The sequence below is a fragment of the Dasypus novemcinctus genome, chromosome 21 (assembly GCF_030445035.2).
Source record: "Dasypus novemcinctus isolate mDasNov1 chromosome 21, mDasNov1.1.hap2, whole genome shotgun sequence".
NCBI classification, from domain to species: Eukaryota; Metazoa; Chordata; class Mammalia; order Cingulata; family Dasypodidae; genus Dasypus; species Dasypus novemcinctus.
This window is the reverse complement of record NC_080693.1, coordinates 46,302,709-46,315,794: the sequence shown is the minus strand read 5'-3', so window position 1 is coordinate 46,315,794 and position 13,086 is coordinate 46,302,709. Positions and strand designations below refer to the sequence as shown.

At 40.3% G+C, this 13,086-nt stretch overlaps 1 protein-coding gene across 1 annotated transcript in view; it reads left to right on the top strand.

The window, feature by feature from the left end:
* The window catches only part of PRR11 (proline rich 11), a 38,788-nt gene that overhangs the window by 12,439 nt on the left and 13,263 nt on the right, over positions 1 to 13,086 (top strand). Inside the window, exons 2-3 of the mRNA XM_004468210.5 lie at positions 731 to 863; positions 12,335 to 12,485. Coding sequence (XP_004468267.1) covers positions 736 to 863; positions 12,335 to 12,485 — 279 coding nt within the window. The 5' untranslated portion in view covers positions 731 to 735. The remainder of the gene's footprint in view (positions 1 to 730; positions 864 to 12,334; positions 12,486 to 13,086) is intronic.

Sequence of the window (13,086 nt, the reverse complement as noted above, 5' to 3'; positions counted from 1 at the left end):
GTTCTTCAGACCCCCTCCATTGGGAGAGCTTCTCAATAAACTCTCTTCTTTGTCTATAGTCATATCAGTCTCCATGTTCCAGCAAGCATGGTCTTTGGAGATTTACAAATCTGGATTTAATACCTTGTTGCATTACTTTGGGTAAATCATCTAATCTTTCTAAGCCTCCGTTTATTATGTAAATAAGTGCAAATAAAAATCCTCCTTGTCAGGGATAATACCTTGCAAGGTGTTAAGGGTTAACTGAGAAAAAGGTATGTGAAGGTGTCTAAAAGCAAACAGGCATCCAATAAATGGTCAATTTTGTTTCCTCCTCCCACGGCCAACTTCCTTTATCACAGAGGATGCTCAGTAAATTTTACTGCCAGAGAAATTTATTTCCTTTTAATAAATGATCATAGCCCAACTCTAGCATGTTCTCTGATATAAAAAAAGGGAAATTAATTTGACTCAGTGAAGAAAAGCAACACAAGCAAAACAAAATTAGAGAGTGATGTAATGCTAAGGCCAAAGTCTTTCTAAAGATATTTAAATCTGGTTTAAATTTTTCTCCACATCAGGGAACTTGTAGTGTGCTTGTATTGACCTATTTCTTAACAGTGGTGGTAGTTACAAGGGTGTGTTCACTTTGTGATAATTCATTTAACTATATACTTATTATTTGTGTACATTTCTGTATGTACATATTATTCTTCCATAAAAAATGTTTTAAAAAATTTTCTTTCTACAGAAATCATGCCCAAATTCAAACAACAAAGAAGAAAGCAAAAAGCTAAAGCCAAAAGATTATTCAATCAAAAAGTAACCTCTCACTTACAGTCCAAGTTAATTATACCTCCTCCTCCACCACCCTCACCAGAAAGGTAAGGCATCATGAAGAAAAGAGAAAATATTAAAGAGATCTGACCAATTTAGGATAGAGTTACCAGATTTAGCAAATAAATATACAGAAGGCCTAGTTAAATTAGAAATTCAGATAAACAACAAATATTTTCTTTAGTGTAAATATGTCCCATATATTTGGAATATACTTATTCAAAACAAAAATTATTTATCTGAAATTCAGGTTTAACTGGGCATCTTGGATTTTATGTAGCAACCCTGGTTTAAGAGTACAAATGAAGATGACTTCCAGCAAGATGGTGGCTGAGTGAGCTTGCCTTGCCGTCCCTCCTGGGAAGAGGCAGCTGGGCACCGCTGGAGGTTCTCCGGGACCAGGCTTTTTCAGGATTTTTTCAGGGCAGGAAGTGTCTGGACATCGATTTGGTGGGAAGGTAACGGAAAGGACTGCTCTATAAGATATAATTTGGGACTTTTCAGGAGGGGGAGGCAAGATGGCGGCTGAGTGAACTTCCCGGTTACTAGCTCCTGGGGGGAATCGGCTGGGAGGCGTCGGAGACTCTTTGGGACCGGCTGTTTCGGGATTTTTCCTGGTCCGGAGGTGTCTGGACATCGATTTGGAGGGAAGGTAACAGAGAGGATCCATCTGTGAAATATACACGGAGATCCCAGCTACATGTGGAGGACTCCCTCCTTGGGTAGGCGGAGCCGAGGCAGCTAGAACCGCGCGGAGCCCCGGCGGGCGGCGGCCAGGGTAGCCTAGCTGGGCCGCGGTGGGCAGCGGGCGGGGGATACGAGCCACGCCGCGGCGGGCAGCGGGCGGAAGAGCCGAGCCGAGCAGCGTTGCGCCGCGGCGGGAGGCGGGCGGGGGAACCGAGCCCAGCCGAGCCCAGTAGAACCCAGCCGAGCCGCGGCGGGCCGGGAAGCCGAGCCCAGCCGAGCCCAGCCGAGCCCAGCCGCGCCGCGGCGGGCGGCGGGCGGGAGAGCCGAGCCACGCTGCACCGCAGCGGCGGGCGGTGGGCGGGGAAGCCGAGTCCGGCCGAGCCCGGCTGAGCCACGGCGGGCAGGGTGGCCGAGCCCGGCTGAGCTCGGCCGAGCCCAGCCGCGCCGCGCTGGGTGGCGAGCGGGAGAGCCGAGCCGCGCTGCGCCGCGCCGGGCGGGAAAGCCAAGCCCAGCCGAGCCCAGCCAAGCCGCAGCGGGAGGGGAAGCCGAGCCCGGCCGAGCCACGGCTGGCGGCAGGTGGGGGACCCGAGCCCAGCCGAGCCCAGCCGGGCCCAGCCGAGCCCAGCCGAGCCGTGGCAGGCGGCGGGCGGGGGACCGGAGCCCAGCTGAGCCCAGCCGAGCCTGGCGGCGGGGTTTCTGTTCTTTGGTTTTTTTAATTTTTTTTATTTTTTGTTGTTGTTGTTGTTGTTGTTGTTCTTTTTTTTTTTTTTTTAATCCTCTCTTTCTTGTCCCCAATATTCTTCTTATACTATTTTACCTTAACAATACAATAGGTCCTACAGGAAATACCTCACATTTGCTGGGTTTCCTCACCCTCCACTGCATCATTTCTCTGTGAATAGATTTAGCCTATGTACACTATCCCCTTTCCCCTACAACTTGATATCCTCCACCATCTGCTATCCCTCCTATATTCCATCACCCTTTCTTTGATCCACAAAGTGTCTAACTCTTAATTTCTAATACCTTTGTTTAGTTTTCCATCTGGTATTCGTCCCTGAAACTATTACCTTTCTTTTCTCTTTCCCTCTCTCACGAAAACAATAGCCTCTTAGTACGTACCACATTCCTCCCATATTCAGTCGTCTACCTCATTATAGGTACTTTCCTACTACTATAACTCTACACAATTTACATGATCTAACCTCCATCCTCCCAGAACTCATATTGTTGCTTTGTAAACATATATCACCAATACTACTTCACACTTTTTCCTTCCTTACACAATTGACTTTCCCCAGCACTAATACTTTCCTTTAAAGTGAGCTTAACTAGCAATAAGAAATTGGAATAAGAAGAACAAAGTGACAAAGAGAAGATATAACACTTACGCAAAAACAACAGCTAATTAATCTCCAAGACTAGACAAAGAAGCTAAGGAACTGATTAAACCCGTCAAGAAAAAATGTTGACAAGACAGCAACAAAAATCTACAAACCAAACCAGTAATCAGGAAAACATGGCTGAATCCAATCAACAAACTGAAAATCAGGAAGGGGGGCAGGACTTCGCACAAGCAATGAAAGATCTCAGAACATTTATCACCGACAAATTTGATGAAGTAATGAAAGAGGTTAACAGCGTAAAGACAACACTTGGAGGGGAAATTGCAGACATGCGCAAAAAAATAACAGATATGATGGAAATGAACACCACAATTCAAGAAATCAAAAATACACTTGCAGCAAATATCAGCAGACTAGAAGAGGCAGAACAGAGAATTAGTGATGTGGAAGACAGTGCATTGGAAATCAAACAGATAGTAGAAGTGGTCAATAAAAAGGTAGAAAAAATCCAGATAGGACTTAGGGACCTGAATGATAACGCAAAACGCTCAAACATACGTATTATAGGCATTCCAGAAGGAGAAGAGAAGGGAAAGGGGTCAGAAGGAGTGTTGCAGGAAATAATGAATGAAAACTTCCCAAATCTACTGAAAGAGACAGATGTACATATCCAAGAAGCACAGCGCACGCCACTGGTCATAAACCCCAACAGGCCCACCCCAAGACATATACTTGTCAAATTATCCAATGCTCAAGACAAAGAAAAAATTCTAAAAGCAGCAAGAGAAAAGAAAACCATCACATACAAGGGAAACTCCATAAGATTAAGTGCTGATTTCTCATCTGAAACGATGGAGGCAAGAAGGCAGTGGTATGATATAGTCAAGGTACTAAAGGAAAAAAATTTCCAACCAAGAATACTCTATCCAGCTAAACTAGCATTCAAAAATGATGGAGAGTTCAAAATATTCACAGATAAACAGAAACTGAAAGAGTATATCAACAAGAAACCTCCCCTTCAAGAAATTCTTAAGGGAATTCTGCAGGAAGAAAGGAAAAAACAGGACAGTCAGAGATGGAGGAGAGTGTAAAAGCAACAAGAAAGACAAAAATAGAAGGGGAAAATAAAATAATACAAACAAAATATAACAAACACAAATCCAACCAAAATATGGCTACCATAAATAACTCTCTAAACGTAATAACACTGAATGTCAACGGATTAAACTCACCTATCAAAAGATTCAGACTGGGACACTGGATAAGGAAATACGACCCATCTATATGCTGCCTACAAGAGACACATCTTAGACCCAGAGACTAATGGAGGTTGAAAGTGAATGACTGGAAAACAATCATACAAGCAAACAACAACCAAAAAAAGGCAGGAGTAGCTATATTAATATCAGACAAAATAGACTTTAAATGCGAAACAATTGTGAGAGACAAAGAAGGATACTATATTTTAGTGAAAGGGACAATTTGTCAAGAAGATCGAACAATCATAAATATTTATGCTCCTAACAAGGGCGCCTCTAAATATGTGAGGCAAACGCTGGAAAAACTAAGTGAAAGAATAGATGCATCTACAATTATAGTGGGGGATTTTAATACACCACTATCAACTCTGGACAGAACATCTCAAAAGAGAATCACTAAAGAAACAAAACATTTGAACAGTATATTAGAAGAGCTGGATCTAATAGACATATATAGATCATTACACCCAAACACAGCAGGATATACATTTTTCTCAAGCGCACATGGAACATTCTCCAAGATTGACCATATGCTAGGCCACAAAGAAAGGCTTAATGAATTCAGAAAGATCGAAATCATACAAAACAATATCTCTGACCACAGTGGAGTCAAGCTGGAAATTTGCAAGGGACAGAGACCCAGACTTCACATGACGATTTGGAAATTAAACAGCACACTCTTAGAAAAACAGTGGGTCAAAGAGGAAATCTCAAAAGAAATCAATGACTACCTTGAAACAAATGATAATGATAACACAAGATACCAAAATTTATGGGATGCAGCAAAAGTGGTACTGAGAGGGAAATTTATAGCCATAAATTCATATATCAAAAAAGAAGAAAGAGCAGAAATTGAAGAATTAACTGCACATTTGAAGGAATTAGAAAAACAACAACAAAGTAACCCAACAGGAAGAAGAAGGAAGGAAATAACAAAGATAAGAGCAGAACTAAATGAAATAGAAAATAAGAAGGCACTTGAAAAAATAAGCAAGACCAAGAGCTGGTTTTTTGAGAAGATCAACAAAATTGACAAACCTTTAGCGAGACTAACAAAGAAAAAAAGAGAAAAGATGCAAATACACAAAATAAGAAATGAGAAAGGTGATATCACCACTGACCCCACAGAAATAAAGACTATCATAAGAGGATACTTTGAAAAACTATATTCCAACAAAAATGACAATTTAGAGGAAATGGACAAATTCCTAGAAATACATAAGCAGCCCATACTGACGAAAGAAGAAATTGATGATCTTAACAAACCAATCACAAGCAAAGAGATAGAATCAGTCATTAAAAATCTCCCAACTAAGAAGAGCCCAGGGCCAGACGGCTTCACAGGTGAATTCTACAAAACGTTCCGGAAAGAACTAACACCAATCCTGTTGAAACTATTCCAAAAAATCGAAACAGAAGGAACACTGCCTAATTCCTTCTATGATGCCAACATTACCCTAGTACCAAAGCCAAACAAAGACACCACAAGAAAGGAAAATTACAGACCAATTTCTCTAATGAACCTAGACGCAAAAATACTTAACAAAATACTTGCTAATCGTATTCAACAACACATTAAACGAATTATACACCATGACCAAGTGGGATTTATTCCAGGTATGCAAGGATGGTTCAACATAAGAAAATCAATCAATGTAATACACCATATAAACAGATTGAGAGAAAAAAAACACATGATTATATCTATAGATGCAGAAAAGGCATTTGACCAAATACAGCACCCCTTCCTGATAAAAACACTCCAAAAGATCGGAATACAAGGAAACTTTTTGAACATGATAAAGAGTATATATGAAAAACCTAAAGCCAACATTGTTTACAATGGCGAAATCCTGAAATCCTTCCCTCTAAAATCAGGAACAAGACAAGGATGCCCATTGTCTCCGCTCCTATTTAACATTGTCTTGGAAGTACTGGCTCGAGCACTGAGACAAGAACCAGATATAAAAGGCATTCAAATTGGAAGGGAAGAAGTCAAAATTTCATTATTTGCAGATGACATGATCCTATATATAGAAAACCCTGAGAGATCTACAACAAAGCTCCTAGAACTCATAAATGAGTTTAGCAAAGTCGCAGGTTATAAGATCAATGCGCAAAAATCAGTAGCATTTCTATACACCAATAATGAGCAAGATCAGGAGGAAATCAAGAAACAAATACCATTCACAATAGTAAATAAAAAAATCAAATACTTAGGAATAAATTTAACTAAAGAGGTAAAAAACTTATACATCGAGAACTATACAAGATTGTTCAAGGAAATCAAAGAAGACCTAAATAAATGGAAGAATATTCCCTGTTCATGGATAGGAAGACTGAATATTATTAAGATGTCTATCCTACCAAAACTGATCTACACATTCAATGCAATCCCAATAAAAATCAACACAGCCTTCTTTAAGGAACTAGAAAAACTAACTATGAAATTTATTTGGAATAAAAAGAGGCCCCGAATAGCCAAAGACATATTGAAAAAGAAAAACGAAATAGGAGGAATCACACTTCCTGACTTCAAAACATACTACAAAGCTACAGTAGTGAAAACAGCATGGTACTGGCATAAGGAGAGACACACAGACCAATGGAATCGAATTGAAAGTTCAGATATAGAACCTCATGTATATAGCCATATAATATTCGATAAAGCCACCAAACCCTCTCAACTGGGAGAGAATGGCCTATTCAACAAATGGTGCCTGGAGAACTGGATAGCCATATGTAGAAGAATGAAAGAGGATTACCATCTCACACCTTATACAAAGATCAACTCAAGATGGATCAAAGACCTAAATATAAGAGCCAAGACCATAAAGACCTTAGAAAGCAGTGTAGGGAAACATCTACAGGACCTTGTAATAGGAAATGGCTTCATGAATATCACACCAAAAGCACGAGCAGCAAAAGAACAAATAGATAAATGGGACTACCTCAAAATTAAAGCCTTCTGCACCTCAAAGGAGTTTGTCAAGAAAGTAAAAAGGGAACCCACACAATGGGAGAAAATATTTGGCAACCATATACCTGATAAGAGACTTATAACTTGCATATATAAAGAACTCATAGATCTCGAAAACAAAAAGATAAACAACCCATTTAAAAAATGGGAAAAAGATTTAAACAGACACTTCTCCAAAGAAGAAATACAAATGGCTAAAAAGCACATGAAAAAATTCTCCAAATCCCTAGCTATCAGGGAAATGCAAATCAAAACTACAATGAGATACCATCTTACTCCCATAAGATTAGCAGCCATGAAAAAAACAGTAGAATACAAATGCTGGAGAGGATGTGAAGAAAGGGGAACACTCATCCATTGCTGGTGGGAATGCAGAAGGATCCAACCATTCTGGAGGACAGTTTGGCAGTTTCTCAAAAAATTATCCATAGATTTGCCATATGACTCAGCAATACCACTGCTGGGTATATACCCATCAGATCTGAAAACAAGGACACAAACCGATATATGTACACCAATGTTCATAGCAGCATTGTTCCCCATCGCCAAAAGTTGGAATCAATCCAAAAGTCCATCAACAGATGAGTGGATCAATAAAATGTGGTATATACACACAATGGAATACTACTCAGCTGTAAGAACCAATACACTACAATCGCACGTGATAACATGGATGAACCTTGAGAATCTTATGTTGAGTGAAGCAACCCAGGCATTGAAGGACAAATACTATATGACCTCAATGATATGAAATAAGTTAACTGCCTCAGAGAGCTAGAGTCTGGAAAAGTGGCTTACTGGAAATCGGGGAGTGGAGGAAGGATGTGAGTTAATGTCTGTAGGGGTGGAATCTGTGATGAGCTGGGGGTAAGTATGAGCACAAAGAAGGGACAAAATGGGGGCAAGGGGTTACCTTCGGGTGGGGTTTTCTGGGTTTGAGGGGGGCTGGGGATGGGAAGAGAGGTAATATGGTCCAAGAAATAGGTGGGAGGGAGGGGCAACATACAAACATGGGAGAGTGCCAGAAGTTCGTAGAGAACTAAATGTTGAGTAAAACGTATCAAAGTATAAGTAGGAGGGTTACCTGGTTAGGACGCTCAGGGGGTATGGTCTGATGCGGCACGGACTCCGGAGGGAATAGCTGAAGGCTCATTTTGCCAAGGTGGGTTCTACCATTGGGTGGGGTGGACCCATATCCTGGGGAAGACTAATGCCGTCGAATAGAGAGAACTGTATCTCTCGTGAGAAAGGACGGCTCCCAGGGCATTAGATTGGCAGGCATTGTGGGCCCTAAGGGGAGGGGAAAATGGACGTGCAATGGATGGAACAAAGGTAAATAAGGGGGCAAAAGAGGAGTTATGTATAAGAGAGTTATGTATAAGAGAGTACACGAGGATGAATATAAAACAGCTAATATTACACCAAAAACATATAGGGGACGACAGACTAATAATGAAAACCATAAGACAAAACATAGGATAACTAAAAAATTTAGAAAACTGTACAACCTAAAGTATGGACCACATAGTAAGCACAAATGTTACCTTGTTTGAAAACTATAGTTTCGGAGTCTGTACATCAGTTTCAGGAAATATGATATGAATAAGTTAAAAGATTATTGCTGTGGAAGGGAAAAGGTTTTATGGTGGATCTGGGGAAATACTGTATATTGTATATATGAATTTTGGTGATCTAAGACTCTTCTGAAGCTGACATTATGTTGGGATTCACTTTACGGGAAGTTTTGGATCACAGAGTGGTTCAACAATGGCAGCGGAGGAATACTGATATGGGATGTTATTGACAGGATATATATGGTTGACAGGGAGTTATACAGGGCATATGCCCAGGGTATATGGTAATGTCTATATATACTCATAGTGGAAACAATTAAAAACAACAGCTTGGGGGGTACTGGGCTCCTGGCCGGGGGGTCACTGTTGTGGGCCCTGGGAGAGCAGCGGCAATCCTCCAGGTGCAACGGCAAGAACCAGGAAGGAAGGAGGGCCCAACAGTGGGCTCTTGATACTAATGGCTACACTTTTGAGCCTATGCACCTGCAATAAGAACAAGGCCTAGAGTAGCATTGTGCCTGGGGGTTTCCTCCTGACAGCCTTCATGTTACTCAAATGTGGCCACTCTCACAGCCAAACTCAGCATGTAGATGCGATGCATTCCCCCCAGCGTGGGATACGACACCCGGGGATGAGCCTCCCTGGCACCGAGGGATCACTACCACATACCAGCTGAAGAAGCAACTAGAAAATGACCTTGAATTAAAGATTCAATGCGGAACAGCAGAATATACCTGTCTACATATAATAACATGACTTCGGGAAGCGGTTTGACCTAATGTAAGGGGGAAATGGAAAGGAGAAATGAGATTATAAGGCTGTGAGTCTCTAAAAAAGAGTCTGGAGGTTGTCAGAAGGAATACCCCTATGTACAACTGAACAGAGTCTAAGAGACAGATAAGGTAGATACAACCCCAGGTATTGGTTCTTTTGAGGGATAAAGAGACCCACGGGTTCTATGGTCATGGCAGAAGGGGTTCACTGCCATGACAGATGGCCCTTCTTTGGAGCTGGTGTTTCTGCGTGATGGAAATGGACTCAGAGGGGATCTCTTTTCACAAGACTTGCATGCTACTTTACTGGAATTGTAGTTGGTGCTGGGTTTAAGATATATGTAGGGGATTTGAATCTCTGGACTGATAATATGACACCCAGGCCCAGAGCCTCAACAGACTTCAGCTCCTACACTTTGACTTATTGGACTTACTCCACTCAGCTAACATGGAGTTGAAGAAGGTCAACCACCACAACATGGAGCCTAGAGTGTCTACAACTAGAAGTGGGAAGAGTGCATCCAGTACCCATGTGGAATCTAAGCCCTCACTTGACATAGGTGTGCAATGGACACAACCAATCCAATGTCCACAGAGAAAATGTGGAATGGGTGTGGGAACGGTAGCCATGGGGGCTGCTGGGTGTGGGGAACGGGAGGAAGAGATGAGATGTGGAGGCGTTTTCGGGACGTGGAGTTGTCCTGGATAGTGCTTCACGGACAATTACGGGACACTGTAGATCCCCCCAGGGCCCACTGGATGGAACGTGAGAGAGTCTGGGCTATGATGTGGACCATTGACTATGGGGTGCAGTGATGCTCAGAGATGAACTTACCAGGTGCAATGGATGTATCACGATGATGGGAGAGAGTGTTGCTGTGGGGGGAGTGGGGGGCGGGGGCGGTGGGGTTGAATGGGACCTCATATATATTTTTTTAGTGTAATTAAAAAATAATAATAAATAAATATTAAAAAAAAGAGTACAAATGAAGTGGGAATCACAAGGAATTATGATTGAGCTGCACAGTAACTATTTTCTCTTATCATGATCAATTTAAATTCTATAAATCTGATAACAACAACGTGAAAGAAGGGGCATAATATAAGCTGAGGGTTAAGAATTAACAAATAATTATGATTACTAATCATTATGCAGATCATTATGCAGATTACTAATGGCCTAAATTAATACCTGAAATTACTGAAGCTACCTAGAGTAGTCTCACTCCTGTTTATGTTTTCTCTATTCTTAGCCTCACCCTTGTATATACTCGCTATTATGATGGTCATTCTTAACTGATCTCATCCCTGGTTATAGTTACTCTAGATTTAGCCTCACCCTTGTATATACTTGCTATTGTGATGGTAACCCCTCCACCCTTCCCTGTTAGAATCCTTAAAAACTTAAAATCTAAAATTCTAAAAATCAGGAAGGCAATTTTCAGCCATTAGGCCACTGACCTCCTTTGCTTGGGCATGCAAATTCTTTCTCTCTTTGAAACCCCAGTGTCTCAGGAATTGGTCTTTATAATGCATGGAGAAGAAAAGAACCCACTTTTTGTTGATTTCATTATAGCAGTCTTTTTTAAACTTTTAAAAAAACACATTCTCAAAAAAGTAGAAACCATGATGCCAACCTTGACTCTTTTTGTAGCTCTCTTGAATTATTGTAAAAACTCCTAACTCATCTTCCTACTTCTGCCCTTGTCTTCTCTACAGTGTATTCTCAATGCAGCAACCAAAGTCAGCCTTTTAAAATCATATCATGTCATTCCTCTGGGTTAAAAGAAAACTTTTTACACAATTTAGGATCTCATAGCCTTATCAAGCAGTTCATGAATTGGGCCCGCATCCCATTCTGAAAGTAGAAAGGAGCTCTACCAAGGGAGTGGAAAGGGATGGCTTATATAGGGCAAAGAAGGAAGCAAGCAAGGTAATGTTCTGATTAGCCAATGTTAAGTTGCCATTTTACATAGGGGGTCTTACAGTGTAGGTAGCAAATATACATTGGTTGGTATGATAAATCCAATCTGTTGAGCTTGCTCTCCTGGCCCAAAACTGGTTTATCACCAGGTGTTACTTACCTGTAGTTCTGTAGTGTAGGTTCCATTGTTCCATTCTCTTGGAAAACCCTTGCAGTTCAATTGTTTTTGTCTTCTGGAAAATCCTTTCTCAGAAAGTTGTCCCTCAAGCCAACACCCAATCAGGTATTTTTTACTCAACATCTGCTTCAGACTTTACAATGTCTTCCAATCTCATTTGGAGTAATAATTAAATTCTTTAGTATGATCCACAGAACCCTTCATGGTCACTCCTTCTCCTCAGTCTTTCTACTGTAGCCTCACAGTAGTCTTGCTATTCCTCAAATGCTCAAGGCACTCTTGTACCTCAGGGTCTTTGTACTTGCTATTCCTCTGTCTAAAATGCTCTTCACACAGATACTTGCATTGCAAGCTTCCTTACTTCCTTTATGTTTTTCCTCAAAAGTCACCTTTTCAGGGAGCATTTCCATGGCTAACCTATGTAAAATTTCACCCCCTCCCAAAATTTCACATTTCCCTTTCCTTGTGTGTTTTTTTTTTCGCTAACATACTATAATGTTATTTATTTATTGGTTTGTTTATTTTTGCCTTTTGTCCCATGAGACTATAAAGTCCATGAAGGCAGGATTTTTGTCTATTTTGTTCATCACTGATTCCCTGGTTCCTAGAACATAGTAGGTACTCAATAAATATTTGTTGAATCAATTAATCCCTGAATCTAGAATTCAATGAAGAATTTGGCTTTAGGAAGTCTCTACTCCTGACTAATACTATATAAAACCAGCTTCTTGTTTATTTTAGAGTATATTATTTCAACTAAAGGGGTTTTGATTTGCTTGGTTTTGTTTTTTCTACAGAGCGGTTATTCCTGCAACAGATATACCCTATACCAGAAGCTGGCTAAGATCAACCTGGAGCTTCAAATTTCCCATTATCAAAGATGCAGTGAAGCTTTGGACAAATACAGCATGGTCTATATATAGCTGGTGCCAGAACTGCATAACCCGGGTATTTTTTTTTTAATTAGAGAAGTTGTAGGTTTACAGAAAAATCATGCAGAAAATACAGATTTCCCATATACCACCCCTATTATTAACATCTTGCACTAGTGTGGTAGTGTGGTACATTTGTTAAAATTGATGAAAGAATAGTGTAATTGTACTATTAACTTTAGTCCATGGTTTATTTTAGGATTCCCTATTTGCGTTATATAGTTCTATGTTTTTGTTTTTGTTTTTGTTTTTTTATTCTAGGACCATATATACAATCTAAAATTTTCCCTTTAAATCATATTCAAATACATAATTCAGTTATATATTTGTTAATTACATTCACAATGTTGTACTACCATCACTACCATCCATTTCAAACTTTTTCATCGCCTAAATTGAAACTTTATACCATTGCTTTTGGTAGAATTAGAATTAGCATCTTAGTAATATTCAGTCTTCTAATCTATGAATGTGGAATGTCCTTCCATTTATTTAGGTCTTCTTTGATTTCTTTTAGCAATGATTTGTAGTTTTCTGTGTTTAAGTTAGTCCTTTACATCCTTGGTTAGATTTATTCCCAGCTATTTGGTTCTTTTAGTAGCTATTGTAAATGGAAT